Source organism: Lipotes vexillifer, unplaced genomic scaffold (assembly GCF_000442215.2).
Source record: "Lipotes vexillifer unplaced genomic scaffold, Lipotes_vexillifer_v1.1 scaffold500, whole genome shotgun sequence".
NCBI classification, from domain to species: Eukaryota; Metazoa; Chordata; class Mammalia; order Artiodactyla; family Lipotidae; genus Lipotes; species Lipotes vexillifer.
The window spans coordinates 1,522,972-1,538,820 of NW_006778765.1; the positions used below are offsets into that span (position 1 = coordinate 1,522,972).

General features: G+C 43.1%; 2 protein-coding genes across 2 annotated transcripts in view; both read right to left on the reverse strand.

Moving 5' to 3' along the window:
• Positions 1 to 3,185: 3,185 nt before the first annotated feature.
• Positions 3,186 to 3,624, reverse strand: LOC103072010 (transmembrane protein 113-like). The gene is given in 4 exon segments (XM_007451888.1): positions 3,186 to 3,241; positions 3,244 to 3,313; positions 3,467 to 3,570; positions 3,573 to 3,624. Coding segments are annotated over 4 exon segments (282 nt in total).
• A 619-nt stretch (positions 3,625 to 4,243) lies between these two features.
• WDR82 (WD repeat domain 82) overlaps positions 4,244 to 15,849 on the reverse strand; it is a 15,082-nt gene continuing 3,476 nt past the window's right edge. The window contains exons 2-9 of the mRNA XM_007451853.1: positions 14,837 to 14,934; positions 12,012 to 12,078; positions 8,019 to 8,118; positions 7,494 to 7,610; positions 7,094 to 7,249; positions 6,216 to 6,285; positions 5,521 to 5,663; positions 4,244 to 4,525 (exon numbers count right to left, since the gene is read on the reverse strand). Of these exons, the coding sequence (XP_007451915.1) occupies positions 4,496 to 4,525; positions 5,521 to 5,663; positions 6,216 to 6,285; positions 7,094 to 7,249; positions 7,494 to 7,610; positions 8,019 to 8,118; positions 12,012 to 12,078; positions 14,837 to 14,934 (781 nt within the window). The 3' untranslated portion in view covers positions 4,244 to 4,495. The remainder of the gene's footprint in view (positions 4,526 to 5,520; positions 5,664 to 6,215; positions 6,286 to 7,093; positions 7,250 to 7,493; positions 7,611 to 8,018; positions 8,119 to 12,011; positions 12,079 to 14,836; positions 14,935 to 15,849) is intronic.

Below are 15,849 nucleotides of genomic sequence, written 5' to 3' on the forward strand. Positions count from 1 at the left end.
GTTGAATTTCATGACCTCAGCCTTTCCTAACTCCTCCCTGATCTACTCCTACTTTGGTCTACAATTGAGATTAATTCTTACCAGGCAACTCACAGCCCTAAACTGCAGCCAGAAAGGACAAGGGCCAGTATGCCACAAAACTGATGATTAAACACAATGGGGAGACTTTCAGACCTCCTTTCCTGCCCATTAACTCATTTTAGACTCTACTTCCTGCATGTTCTCCAGGGAAGAAATAGGAAAAACTACAAAACTACTCATTTTTTACCTAGTCATATTCCATAGCCCAGCACTTCTGGGCCTACATCTGTCCACAGCTGGGTCCTGAGAAAATGTGGTTGGCCCCAGAAGCTCTGGGCAGCCTCTCCAGGACTCTAATTAGGCAGCTGGCAAGAACAAGAGTGTGCCCTACCAGCCTGCAGTTTTACTTCCTCTTTCCTCAGTCCCTACCCCCACCACTCACCTTCCTCCCCCCCCCACACCCCCGCCCAGCAAAGCGTAGGCAGTATCCTGTGCCTGCCAACCAATCACCCACATCAACTACTGAGCCTGCTTGCCCCAAGTCTGCTTTGCTTTGCTTCTGACCCGGCCCACTGCCTGGTCTTGCTCCTCACACCACCAGGCTGAAGCCCAGGGAGTGGGCAACAGTGGGTCTCTCAACTGCGAACAAGCCAAACTGACAGGCGTGACCACTGCAGGGGCAGCCACTGACTTACGTGTTCATGTCTCTCAGCAGAACCAAATGCTGCAGTAGCCCTCCCACCAGGCCGTGAGGGGGGGGGACTCTTCCTGCTTGAGCAGTCATGTTGAGAGCCTATGCATGGCCTACCACTCACAAGCCGGGACGCTCCCTCTGCTGCCCTCCAGAGTCCTTGGCCAACCTCTAATGACCATGCGCAAAGTGGCAGGTCCAAGGTGTTGCAGCTGAGGATGCTACTAGTGAGCCACCAGGCCGTGAGGGGGGGACTCTTCCTGCTTGAGCAGTCATGTTGAGAGCCTATGCATGGCCTACCACTCACAAGCCGGGACGCTCCCTCTGCTGCCCTCCAGAGTCCTTGGCCAACCTCTAATGACCATGCGCAAAGTGGCAGGTCCAAGGTGTTGCAGCTGAGGATGCTACTAGTGAGTTACCAACTCACCAGCCAGGCAATGGGTTTACAAGCAAGTGGCCAGGCCTTCTGCCAGAACTGGTACAGGAGCCTCAAAGACACCCCACTAACCTTGCCCCCCACAAACCAGGGCCTAGGAGGATGAACCTTATTCCAGCTAGAGGCTGCCAATCTGATCAAGGGTTGAGGTAACAGTGGGGGATGAAAGGCAGCCTGAGGTACATGCCAGATGCAGTCTTTGAGGATCTCACGCCGGCCTTTTCCTGCTCACTCATTTCTGGCCCTATGGCTGCTTATTAGAACCGGGAGTTGAGGAGACCCAGGCTGCTATGCATTGAGAGCTGGATCTAGATGTTCCTCCCACCAGCCCACAGGCCTTAGTCACCAGGGGCAGTCCCAGGGAGCCCAACAACCCATCCACACAGCATTACAATGAGTCCCAGTGTGAGCTAGGAGGACTAACAGGAGACAACCCACCCCCTCCCTCCAACTCTAGGAACCAGGCAAACAATGCTATGAAAACTCAATGGAAGAGGCTGCAGCCATAAAATTCTGTTTAAGACAGATAACATGGAAAAAACGTTTATATGTTAAGTACAAAAAGGACATAAAATTGTATATACAGTAGAATAACAACTATGTAAACACACCAAAAATCTATGCACAGAAATGTCTAGAGGAACACTAAACACCAAAAGATTAGCAGTGGTGACATTTTGGTGGCAAACTGATTCTTTTTAAAAGTCTCAGATTTTTCTTAATAAGCATTAATTATGATTGCAACGGTTTTCTTAAAAAAAAAAAAAAATACCCCACTGGCTGGTGGTTGAGCAGTGCAATGTCACTGTCACATATAAATCAGAGGCTTTGGCCCCGACTCTTGAGAGCGTGGTGCGCCCCCCACCCCCAGGAGAGCTTAAGCACCTCTGGCTCCTACTGAGGGTGTCCTGGCAGCCCTGGTGCTCCTCAGCCTCTCTGACCCACAGACTCTTTTCTCCCTTAATTCTGCCTTTTCCCACTACCACATCATCTTCAGTCACTTCCAGCTGCATCTTTCCCTCTCCTTCCCAACTCAGGAGCCAGCTCTGCAGCCACAGGTCCCCATAAACAGAAGCAGTGCGGTGCATATTTTCAGAGGACATGGTGCCTCAGCTTTGGACACACAGGAACTCAATACAAATCATTTTCCTGCCGATAGACAAGTCATGCTTGGTGGCTTCTCTGGGTATGTTAATTATGCAGGCTTTCTTATTAACCTGTAGTTCCAAGTACTTTCTCTGAACAGTTATTCCTACCATGAATTTTCTATCCTGGAAAGCCAGGGGTGGGCAGTAACAGCTCAGATCACTTGGTTTCTAAAAGTCCCTCCACGCTGAGAGTGCAGAGCTATATGGTGTGTGGCACCTCAGAAGCTGCAGATTCCAGCCTATGTCTGGGAAAGACGTATGCCCCTTGCTTTTAAGGTTACAGAACAAGCCAAAAAGTAACTGCTAAAAAAGCAAAACAAAACAGTAATTGCTAGCAATTCACAGCCTATTCCTGACAGAGGCAGTAATGGCTTGCTTTCCCCACTAGCAGCTAGGTACTCTTGGGCAAGTCAAACATAACCCCTTGTTGAGTGTTTCTGGATCTGCAGGGAATGTGTTACTTGCTTAGATGTTTGGGAACTTAGTGAAATAATATGCCACTTGTCCTGCTCTAAGAAGGCCATGCAGGGGAAAAGGCAATGAGCTACGTGCAGCTCACCTCAACCCCGATCAGGAATCCTCCCTCTCCAAGGAGAAGGCAAGGAAAAGAAGTTAAGAAAGCAGACATACCAGGTAAACAGGAGTGACCTATAATTGGCAAAGAAGCCTCAGACAAGCTGAAAATGCTCTGGTTCCAGCATCCTGTCCCCAAATGCTGGGAGCCAGACACAAAAGGCATGCAAAAGTCACTGTCACATACAGGCGCAGACAGAGCATCACTGGGCAAAAAGGGGGCTAATACTGCAGAGAAGGCCCCAAAGTGCGGCTTGAGGAACACAAGGGAGTCATTCTAAGACCCTCATTTAGCTGCCATGGGGACAGCAAACACTCAAAAGCTTTGCTTTTGTTCAGTCTCCCAAAGGGAAAAAGGTAATAGGGAAGACTAACACTTGTGACAAACACTATTAGCAAGAATGCAGTCTTTCTCCTGGGGCAGAGGACTCCATCTCCTTCAGATACTTTTTATATATATATATATATATATATATATATATATATATACACACACACACACACACACACACACACACACACACACATATGCATACATACATATATGTATATATGTATGCACACACATGATATATATAAATGAAGGTGTACACACACTGTGCTAAAATACAAACAACAGAAATCCCAAATCATATATAAAAAGGCTGAATATAACATATAACACAAGCCTAGAGCCAGATCCTGGTTGGGAGCTGGGGAAGGGGTGGTATCATCTGGAGACTATGTACACAACTTGTAGTGGGCAGGGAAGGCATCAGTGTAAACAACTCAGACTCACTCCACAATACTGGCCCACAGAAAAGCGTGATGTATCTCATGTACAAAAATAGACGCCCACCTTGCTTCTGTATACAACCAAACTTGGCAGGCACCCAGAAGGACTGTGTGTTAGTTTTGATGACAGGGCACCACACCAAGCTGCTGCTAAACCTCCCAGCCCTAGGAACTCATCTGCTACCCCTCCTCCCTCACCCAGAGCCTGAGGCACACCCAGACCATCCACCCTCACATGACTAACTTGCAAGGCTTCCTGGCAAGCAAGGTCCTTCTGTATCTGTCCATTTCTGACCCTAAGATATATGGAGACTTATTTCTGTAAATATTTGGCACCTACGTAACATGATGGTTGTGGATAATGCCACAATGACACAGGGAGAACCAGTAACAAGACATGCAGGGTGAGGGCAAGGGGCACTGAGCTGCCCCAGCATCTCAAAACCAGAACTGTGGCTTCCCACGCATTTATGGGGGTGGGCAAAGGGATGTGCAGAATTAACAACTTCACCAACTCCTCAGCAGCAAATACATTCAAAACTGAAGGTGTCTTGAGGGCCCCACTATACCCTAGTCACGAGTCTGGTCACTCCTCTGGAGGAGCTCGGTGCAGTGACAGCTGGAAAATCTGAGTCTCGATTGAATCTGCCGCACCAAGAGTCCTTTTGAAGAAGCTTGGCAAAGTAATTTTTTTCTTTTGAGCAAATGTACAGCAAATCCTTGGGAAGGCCATGTGGAAAGATGCTCTCCAGCCCAGTCAAATGATCCAATCTCACTATTATCTTAGTTCCCTCTGAGTTTTTTCCTACTGGCCACCCTCGCTGTACAGAAAACAGCCAAGCACTATGCAGGTCAGTCATCAATGGTGGGCAACCAGAAGGCCTGGATGGAAGGAGAACATAAGTCAACTTTAAAAAGCCAAGCCCCTCTCCTCATTTCTGAGGGTTTTTCTTACCCCTCCCCAACCATCAAGGCACCCAACCCCAAAGTTGGAGGAGTTATGGCTGGTGGCCTTCCCTCCTGACCAGTTGACTCTGGCAATCTGTGGACAAACACTCCCCCATCTATGTGAAAATAAACATTGTCTAACTTCCACCATAGTGGTCCAGTGGTAAAGAAAAGAAGAAGTGCTGTCTGGGGAGGTGGGTGTTTGGCCTCACAGCTAATCTACCAGGTGACCTCAGACAGACCCTCTCATTCATGAGCTGTAAAAAATGTGAGGGACTGGACTGGATGGTTTTGCTGCATTTTTTTCTGACACTGTTTTCTTTGTTTAAAAAACAAACAAAAAAAGAAATGGAGCAATGTGTTCTGGGTAGGCTAGTAATGAAATGCCTCATACCCAAATACCCAGGTAGGTTTAGGAGATGCCAAGAGGAAACTGGAGGCTGAGACTCACTGATGTTTTGTTCTGCTAGTGTTGTCTAGGAAGAGACAGGGGCCTGGAGAAAACTCTAAGTGGTGAGTTGTGATCAACTGTAAGAATTTCTGATGAACTCAGCATAACCTGAGAAGAATGGAAAACTGAAAGATTACAGCACAAAAGGCTGGTTCAAAGTACTTTAAGAAGCCAAAAAGCTGTGAGGCATAGCCCCAGGTAGTTTGGGCATAAAACCAGGAGCCAGAGCAAAAACTGGCCTAAGATCTCCTGGGAGCTCGCGATCCCAGGTCATGGAAAGAAGAGCAAAAGTGAAAGACCAGCCCAACCAAAGATCAGATAATAGAGGTGAAATAGGGAAGCCACCAGCTGAAAAACACGAACTTGGGTGCTTATAATTGTACCTATTTAGAACACAGCTCACTGTGCTCACTGAAGGACCCACCACCCCAACTGGAAAGGGCCCCTAGATGAAGAACATCTCCCGTTGTTCACATACCATGTTGGAACAAGCACTGGCAAAGGTCATGAACTTGGGGTTGAACTGCAAACAGGTAATGGGGCCTGTGTGTTTACCATCCAACACAGCTACTTTTATACCACTCTCTCCATTCCAGACATGGATCTTGCCGTCCTCTGAACCTGAAGAGAATGATCAAGGAATATAACAACAGCTCAAGGCACAATACAAAGACAAGTGGCAAACAGACATGGATTGACATCTGGAGAGGGGCCAAGCTTCAGGACCCAGCCACCAGCAGAAATGGAGAGGGAGTAATGGCAGTGAAGAAAAGACACTTTGGGAACTGATCTAGACCCTAGTTATTTGTTCCTAGGCAAGTCAGTTCCCCTCTAACTTCAGTTTTCTCATTTAAAAAGGGGGCTGAATACGATCACCCTACGAACATCTACACTAAGGTGACTGAATGAAGGGTTACACCAGTGCTTGTAGAGTTTAACTCTATGATGGTCCAGGGAAGACCAACATTAACGCCCGTTCCCAGAAAAGAAAGCAAAGTCAGGACAGTTTAAAGACACTATACCTTTGACATAATGTGCTACACAGAAATCTGAGAAACTCTATCTCAAAAGGATAATAAATAATATCTTAAATTAGTTAAAACTAACAGAAATAACATAATGCACAGTACCAGATAAGTAACACCCAAGGTGGGGGCGATAAAGGAAGCTTACCAATCATAATAAACTGCGAGTCTGGAGTAAACGAGGCCTCCAGTGTGACGGCTTTGCTGTTGGCATAACCCTAAAACAAGCAGAACAATTCTCATTACAGTGCCATTAACAAAAAATAATGGCCTACAAACACTGACCCCAGCACATACATCTTCTTCTTTTATTTGATTTAAAAAAAATTTTTACAGTAAAATATAGATAACAATTTACTATTTTAAGTATTTTTAAGTGTACAGTTCAGTGGCACTAAGTATACTTAAAATGCTATGCAACCATTACCATCTTCTGCCTCCAAAACCTCTTCATTCCGAACAGAAACTTCATAATCTTTAATAGTAACTCCCCATTTCCCTCTTCCCCTGCTCCCTGGCAATCTCTGTTCTACTAACTATCTCTATTCTAGGAAATTAATATAAGTGGAATCGCACAACAGTTGTCCTTTTGTGTCTGGCTTATTTCACTTAGCATAATGTTTTCAAGGTTCATCCATGTTGTAGTACATACATCACCTTCCTTTCTGTGAAACCCTTTCTTTCTCATGCACAGTGCTACCAAGGTTTCAAATTCGGCTACCACCCTTTACAATTCACCCCCTTATCCCCAACTCCATATTCAAGGGGGCAAGAAAATGTTTATGGTCAGAAGTTTATTATATTATCTAAACACCAAACTTGAGTCACTGGGTGAGAAGTGAATGTCTCAGAATCCAAAAGAAATAATGCCATGTGCAGGAAGAAAATGCAAGTCCATGCCTTGACGAGTGAGCCAAGGACAACTGCCGGTCTCCACCAACTAGCTAACACAATTCTCAGAAGGGATGAGCATGGAAAAAAGGTAGAGCATGGGAAAAAAAACATGCTTAAAAGTTGTCAGCTCACCCCAAACGTATGCATCACCACTCCCTTGAATGCATCGATCAGACGGATGAAGCTGCCATTGGTGGAGATGAGGATGAGTTTGCCATCATTGCTGAACTTAAGCCCTGTCCACTCACAAGTCCGATCATACTGCATCTTAAATGTCGCAAATGGCCCCTGCAAAAGACAGACAGCAGCCCTAGCCCCAAGGCACATCAATAATTTCTTCTGCCAGAGCCAAATCTCATTCTATCCCTTTAGATTCCTTTTTGACTAGGGAAAGCAGCAGATGAAGTACTGCTCTGACACTTTCTAATATCTACCACATACCTCCTCTACTGTAGAAAAAGGCTCTTAAATGTCCATCTCACCCTTCAAAACTTCCATAATATCAAGGCGGTTCAAAGATTCAAAGATTTACCTTATCAAAAGAGCGAAGATCATAAAGTTTGACCATTTCAGAATTGACACCTGCAGCAAAAATTAATCCTTCTGGATCAAAAGAGCAAACTGGCTTGCCCTGTAAATGCATGAGACCCTGAGAAAAAAGAAATTAAAAAAAAGTTAATGAACCCAGGATCCTACCAATAGCAAACACAAAACTAACTAAAATGAAGTTAAAAAAAACCAGGTCTCCATGCAATTGATTTCAGATCAACCCTAACTGTATAATTTTATAGACACTGAATTCAAATAAAAACAAATCCCTGGAGTCTAAAATATATAGCTCAAAGGCTCCAGGAAAACTGCTTTTAAAGCACTAAGCCACAGATCATAATAAGTATGCACTGGATTAAGGTATTAGCTTAATTACCAGCTACCTACCAGGAAAAGATCTTCTCCAAAATTTAAAGACTCTGGGATCCCAGAAAAGAATCACTGCTTCCCCCCTTCCTTGAGAGGGAGAGTTGAAAACGCTTAAAGTGTAACTGTGAGGTAACATTACCTGGCAGTTAGGAGACCGGAGATCCCAGAGCCGAATGGTCTTATCAAGAGACCCAGAAATGAAAGTGTCATCCACAGGTGACATGGACAAGGCCACCACCCTGCAATGTATCAAGATAAATAGTAGTTGAAGCGAAATATTAACAAAAATTGGATATGAACTCTAAACCACTTTACCTGCCTACCTATACATATGTGTTCTCCTAAAAACTCCATTTTAAGAAACACATACACAAGCAATCTGGAACAATCAAAGGCAATTAGTATAACTAAAAAAGCAACTTAAAGCTACAGCATAAAAATATATGATTCCAATGCAAATCAAATCATAATGAAATACCACTTCATACCCACTAGCAAAGCTATAATCAAAAAGAGAGATAACAACTGTTGGGGAGGATGTGGAGAAACTGGAACCCTCATACACTGCTGGTAGCAATGTAAAATGGTACAGTTGCTTTGAATAAGTTTTATACTTCCTCAAAAAGTTAGAGTTACTATATGATACAAACATTCCACTCTTAGGTATATACCCAAGAAAAATGAAGACATATGTCCAAAAAATCCCCCGTACATGTATGTTCACAACAGCATTATTCGTAATTACTAAAAAGTGGAAACAACCCAAATGTCCATCACCTAATGAATGGATAAAGAAAACGTGTTATTGTCATACAAGAATATTATTTGGCAATAAAAAAAAATGAAGTACTGGGGCTTCCCTGGTGGCTCAGTGGTTAAGAATCCGCCTGCCAATGAGGGGACACAGGTTCGAGTCCTGGTCTGGGGAGATCCCACGTGCTGCAGAGCAACTAAGCCCGTGCACCACAACTACTGAGCCTGTGCTCTAGAGCCCGCGAGCCACAACTACTGAGCCTGGAAGCCACAACTAGTGAGCCCGCGAGCCTAGAGCCCGTGCTCCGCAACGAGAAGCCACCGCAATGTGAAACCTGTGCACCACAACGAAAAGTAGCCCCCACTCACCGCTACTAAAGCCCGCGCGCAGCAATGAAGACCCAACGCAGCCAAAAATAAATAAATAAAAAAGAAAGAAATGAAGTACTGATTCATATTACAACATGTATGAAGTGAAAGAAGTCAGACACAAAAGGCCACGTATGATCTGGTTCCATTTATACAAAATATCCAGAATAGGCAAAGTTATAGAGACAGAAAGTAGATTAGTGGTTGCCAGGGGCTGGGAAGAGGGGAAATGGGGAGTGTTAATGGGTACAGGGTTTCTATTTGGGGTGATGAATATGTTCTGGAATTAGATAGTGGTGATGGTTGCCCAACTCTGTGAATATACTAAACACCACTGAATTGTACACTTTAAAAGGATGAATTTATGGTACTGAACTATATCTCAAAAAAAAAAAAAAAAGCATGATTCCTTAACTAGACATGCTCAAGAAATAAATTTAAGATAAGGAAGATAAAGAAGACCATAATGAAGATAAAGAAGACCGAGCAGGGCTCCCCTGGTGAGTAGGGCTTCCCTGGTGGCGCAGTGGTTAAGAATCCGCCTGCCGGGTTCAAGCCCCGGCCTGGGGAAGATCCCACATGCCATGGAGCAACTAAGACCGTGTGCCGCCAATTACTGAGCCTGTGCTCTAGAGCCCATGAGCCACAACTACTGAGCCCGGAGTGCCACAACTACTGAAGTCCATGCACCTAGAGCCCGTGCTCCACAACAAGAGAAGCCATCGCAATAAGAAGCCTGCGCACCACAGTGAAGAGTAGCTCCCGCTCACCACAACTAGGGAAAGCGCACGTGCAGCAAAGAAGATGCAACGCAGCCAAAAATAAAATAAATAAAAATAAATAAATTTAGAAGACCAACTAAGTTTGTGGGCAGCAAAGTCCAGTAAGGAGACAGAAGTAAAAACAGAGGGGTTGGTTTTCTCAAAGAAGAAAAGGCTACTTCTTTCTCAGGGAAAGTGTTCTAAGGAAGAGAGGAGTTTAGGTGAAAGAGGAGTTGAACTCATTTTGGATGGCCTTGATTTTCTCAAAAAAGGAGGGACAAAGTCATCTATTAAGAATCAGGAGGTCAGGAGGTCAAGAGATTGGGCAACTGGGAAGATTGGAAAGAATTTCAAACAACTGCAAATCAACTCTTTTTTAAAATTTTATTTTATTTTTTTTGCGGTACGCGGGCCTCTCACTGTTGCGGCCTCCCCCACTGTGGAGCACAGGCTCCGGACGTGCAGGCTCAGTGGCCATGGCTCACGGGCCCAGCCGCTCCGCGGCATGTGGGATCTTCCCGGACTGGGGCACAAAACCATGTCCCCTGCATCGGCAGGCGGACTCTCAACCACTGCGCCACCAGGGAAGCCCTGCAATCAACTCTTAATTACAGACAGTATACTTGTGAACATTAACTTGACTATAAACAAGCAAAAACATCTACTTGTCACAAGCCATTCTTTGAACTACACAGTAACCAACAGCTGCCACCTCTTATCTTCAGCAACACAGAAATGCCCTTGCCCAATCAGAAGTGCAGCTGAAAACAGTGCTCTTGGTCTACCTCCTGTCAGGGCTCTGAACCACTCCAAGCTATACAGGGTTACTGTACATTTGCAAAGGAAAGCACCAATGATTAATATATCATCCAAGGGAAAATGTGTTTAACATTCAGCCCAAACTTGAAAAACTGGAGGAAAAATACCAGGGGAATTGGGATAAAAGACAGAGAGAAGCAACCTGCATTACAGAACAGAATAAGGGGGACTTCCCTGGTGGCTCAGTGGTTAAGAATCTGCCTGCCAATGCAGGGGACTCGGATTCGATCCCTGGTCTGAGAAGATCCAACATACCATGGAGCAACTAAGCCCATGCGCCACAACTACTGAGCCTGCACTCTAGAGCCCACAAGCCACAACTACTGAGCTTGCACGCCACAAATACTGAAGCCCTCATGCCCTAGAGCCCATGCACCGCAACTACTGAAGCCCATGCACCTAGACCCTGTGCTCCACAACAAGAGAAGCCACAATGAGAAACCTGCGCACCACAAGGAAGAGTAGCCCCCGAGCGCCGCAAATAGAGAAAGCCCGCGTGCAGCAAAGACCCAACGCGGCCAAAAAAAAAAATAAATAAATATATACCTTTAAATAAATAATAAGAAAACAAGTTTCTTGACTTTCAAAATGTACGAAAGGACAATTTTATTATTTTTTTAAAATAAATAAATTTACTTATTTATTTATTTATGGCTGCGTTGGGTCTATGTTGCTGCACGCGGGCTTTCTTTAGCTGCGGTGAGCGGGAGCTACTCTTTGTTGTGGTGTGCGGACTTCTCACTGCGGTGACTTCTGTTTTGCGGAGCATGGGCTCTAGGCACGTGGGCTTCAGTAATTGTGGCACGCAGGCTCAGTAGTTATGACTTGCAGGCTATAGAGTGCAGGCTCAGTGGTTGTGGCGCACGGGCTTAGCTGCTCCACGGCATGTGGGATCTTCCCAGACCGGGGCTTGAACCCGTGTCCCCTGAATTGGCAGGCGGATTCTTAACCATTGCACCACCAGGGAAGCCAACAATTTTATTATTTTTTTTTTACATATTCATTAAGCTCTTCATGTGGAACACATTTATGTAGAGCAGGGTCATGCTGAAATGGGGGCCACCTATACTGGAAGGCCTCAAACATGTAAATGTACTTTCATTAAGGGATGTCTGACATTTGGGATCCCTAAATGCCAAATGTTATTTTTACTACATAGGTTTCCACTGAATATCTTTAATCCACATTCTTCCTATTAATGTTTTAACTGAGGTTTCGGTTTATCTATGAAATCCTACCCCTGGCCTCTACAACCTTGATTAATCATGAGTTGACTGTTTAGGGAAGGTTAACATGAGAAGATTAAGAGGTATGCCAAACAGCGGTGAGAAACTAGCTTCAGTTCACTAATAAAATCTCTCCACTCTTTCATTCTCTGGATAACCTCAGGGATAAAAGAACTATCTACTTCTGTAACATGTGCGTCTTACCTTTTGCTATGTCCAGGAAAGTATCTGATGTATTTGTTGTCATGCAAGGACAGGTAACGGATAGTATCTGTAAGAAGATAAATAAGGCATGATGATAGCCTACTATTTTTAAAGGAATTTACTTTGCATTTTCATCTTGAAAAGACAAGTTCAAAGAATTCATTGTTTTCCATAACCGAAGCAAGGTATGAATAAATAATAGTGAACAACTACTTTTCACGGGACTAGAGATTTCACGTAATTCAAAAGCAGAGTTCTCAAGTTGACAGCATATAAAGCAATGTTTAAAATCACTATTGCTGCCAATCTTTGGCTTCTGCATAGTTACAATGAAACTTGTCCTGTAAATATGCACCCCCCCCAAAAAAAACCTCACAATTTTAATGCCCACAGAATGGCAAACCTTAAAGAAAAACATATGGCTACTGAGGAAACAGACTCAAAGAATTAAACAGCCATGCTGAGCTGAGGATCAGGCTGGATTCTGGCATAAGATACTTTTGTCCAGCGTTCTCCAACAGCATGTCAACCCAACCCTCACCTCATCTTAATGTAAACTGGATACACAATTTACATTAAAACTAAATAAAATGGAAAGAGAATTAATGTTCTACTACTTCTTTTCTAATTAACCAACTATCCAATGGTCCCTTATGCAGAAAAGTGAATTATAAAGTGGCCAAAGGAAATGAGAAAATTTAGGTTAAAAAGATCACAAGACATTTAGAAATCAAAGTCATGAACTATACCAAGTCATAGCAGTGAGAATTTGACAATATCCAAGAAAGAAATAATCACAGAGATTTGTGCTTGGGGCAAATAAGACAAATACTCTTAAAAACCAAATGATTCCTCTGAAAAAGCAAAACAAAAAATGATGGTGGGAAGGGAACAAAGTGCCATAAAGAACAGAACTGGAAAGTACAATGCCCCTGAAAAGACTAGGAATAAGAAACAATTGTTGAGAAAAAGGTAATAGGAAACGGGGCCAAAATACAGAAAGGAAAGCATAGAAAGAAGATTCTGGAGGCAAACACAACACAGGAACAAAAAGGCTGAAAGCAGCAAGTCATCCCAGTGGTTCAAAGGGGTACTAATAAGAGGGCATTTAACCTGGGAGAGGGAAAAAGGCACTCTTTGTATGTTCCAAAACTAAACATGGTTTTCTTTGAAAACATGTTCAAAGTTCTCAAATGACAACTATAAAGTATTCCTGGTTGTCCTATTGCTAGGAACTACTCACCTGCCCTAAGCAGAAAAAGACTTCCTCCCCATTACCTGGTTTTCCCAGAGATGAGCAGGGCGTCGCCATCCTCTCCGCCCCACTCGGTAGCTGGCGCGCTGTTCCTGGCAAGGCAGTGGCCTGTACAGTTATCTCCTGTACCGGGTGGTATCATAGACCCTCAAACTGTACAAACTACTACCTCAGCCTGGAATCAGGCAAAATGATACGGAGCGTTGGAGGAACTCTTCAGGATGGATGCACTCGAGACAGGAAAGGCAACATCCTCACAGCAGAGGCCTGGCAGCAAAGCTGCAAGTGCCACACATTTGCCTCATCTTGCACCATATTTGGAGAATCCTCATTTAATCACCCAGAAAAACACCCCAACAGAAGAAATATACCCCAATAGAAGAAATATACCATTCATTCAGATGATCACAGAGATATATTTCCTCAAGATCCTGTTTTATATTCTTGTCCAAAAGCATCAATTGCACTGCTTACTTAGAAAACCACTTCTGAAATAGAGGCATGAAAAGTATAAACGATATACTTACTAAAAACCAAGTACAGGCAGAAAAGTCTCATTTAAAAAAAAAAAAAAAAAAAAGACTTCTACCCATCTGCTCTGAGGTAGGCATAACCAAAACAGCGGTCTAAGCAATCTTTGTTGAATGACATTAGAAAAATCGTACTGCTAAAAATGAAACAATCAATAAATCAGTGAGATAAGTTAAAAAAAAAAAAAAAAAAGTCCTAACATGAAAGTGTTATAGCTCAATTCCAAGACAATCTGTCAACTGAGAATGACTTATCCCAGGGGAAAAGCAGGTAAAGGCAGAGATCCTTTATTAGAGAAAGAAATTCACAAGTTTAATTTCTAAAAATAAGTCTTTATTCTTCAAAGACGTTAACTTTATTTAAAAGGAAAAAGGGAGAGACTTCCCTGGTGGTCCAGTGGCTAAGACTCCGTGCTGCCAATGCAGGGGCCGTGGGTCTGATCCCTGGTTGGGGAACTAAGATCTCACATGTGTGCAGTGCGGCCAAAAAAAAATAAGATAAATAAATAAAAGGAAAAAGGGATAAAATTCAAATCAAAAAGTGTCCCTGGAATCAAAGATAACTAAAGTCAGTATACTGTCCTTTGTGACACAGACCATAAATGGTTGGGCACACACCAAAAACTCTTCTAAGGTCTGCTAAACTACCATAACTCAAGCATCTGTAAAACTTTTCTCAAATCTATACATTTTGAACGGGAAGGTAGCATTGTTTACCACTTGCTGTCAAGTATTCTTTCCTTTTATTTCTTCTAAAAGTATTCGTTTCAAGAAGTTCAAACCGTAAATACAATTTGTGGCTTCCTATTTCCACTCTCCACTCTAAACTGGAGACCTTTCATAGTCAGTTTCAAGTCCTTCAAAAGTACTAATGGCTTGCTTGCTTCCAGCATCCCTTCAGTCATAACAATGTTAGCACAGCTAACATCAAAGGAAAATTTAAAGTAACTATAACCAAACAGAAGTACTCACAAAGATTCCGTGAACGATTTAACAAAGGAAACCATGACCATAACTTCCTAAAAAGAAGGCTTGCTTACCGTCTATTTTGTTAGAGCTGTAAACGACTGTGTTTGCTGCATGAGTGTATCTGATGAGGTCCACGCCATATTTCTTACTGTACAGGGTTCTCTTTGGTCTGATGAGGAAATGGACAGAGAAAGAAAACCATCAAAATCCTCCATCACCAAAATCTAGGATCTTCATATAAAGAGAAGCACTTGAATGATGTGGGAAGGGTGAAGATTCTTGGTAACCTCTAACACTGAAAAGAAACAGAATTTCTTCCAAAAGGGTGGAAACAAACAGAATCAATCAAGTGCAACAGTCTTTCACCTCTGAATACCAAATGCCAAAGTTAGGAAGTGGAAGTAAATCTGAGGGCTCAAATCAGCCTTTACTACAATGTTCAAAAGTAAGCTTTGAGAAGAAGTACATCTGTTTGGGAAGAAAGACACACAAAACAACTCATAACTTACAAGAAAGAGGAAAATGGGAATACGCCAGACCAATGAGGCCAGAACTTAAGCCATTCACTTGGAAAGAAGCTCTTTCTTTAAGAAGAAATGATTTATCAAAACTGAAACCAGATGCAAAACTGCCTTTCCTAATATAACCTATTATTTCCATCCTCTCTTACAGGTCCAAAGCACTTACTGAGCCTTTTACAAGACAAACCTCACTCTCCCTAACAAAACTAGTCATTGATTCTTTTCTCTTTACTTAAATGTAAAATTACATATTTCTAAGCTAAAGGTTATCAGTCCATTTGTTGAAGTTCCTTAAATGTTATCTTCTTCTATAGCACCTTGAAGATCAAGCTGAAACTGATCTCAGCAAAATATTTAACCAAAAACTTCATAATATTCTACATTTAGGTATAGAAGAATTTCATAAATCCTATATTAATGTTTATCAAGAATTTAATTTATGAAAAGGAAGTTCACCCTCTCAATGTAAAAGCCTCTTGAAACCTAGATGCTAAACAACCAGATGACTCAGGGAACTTTAATCATTTGCACTTTCAATTTTTGTGACGTCAAGGGTTTCCCTA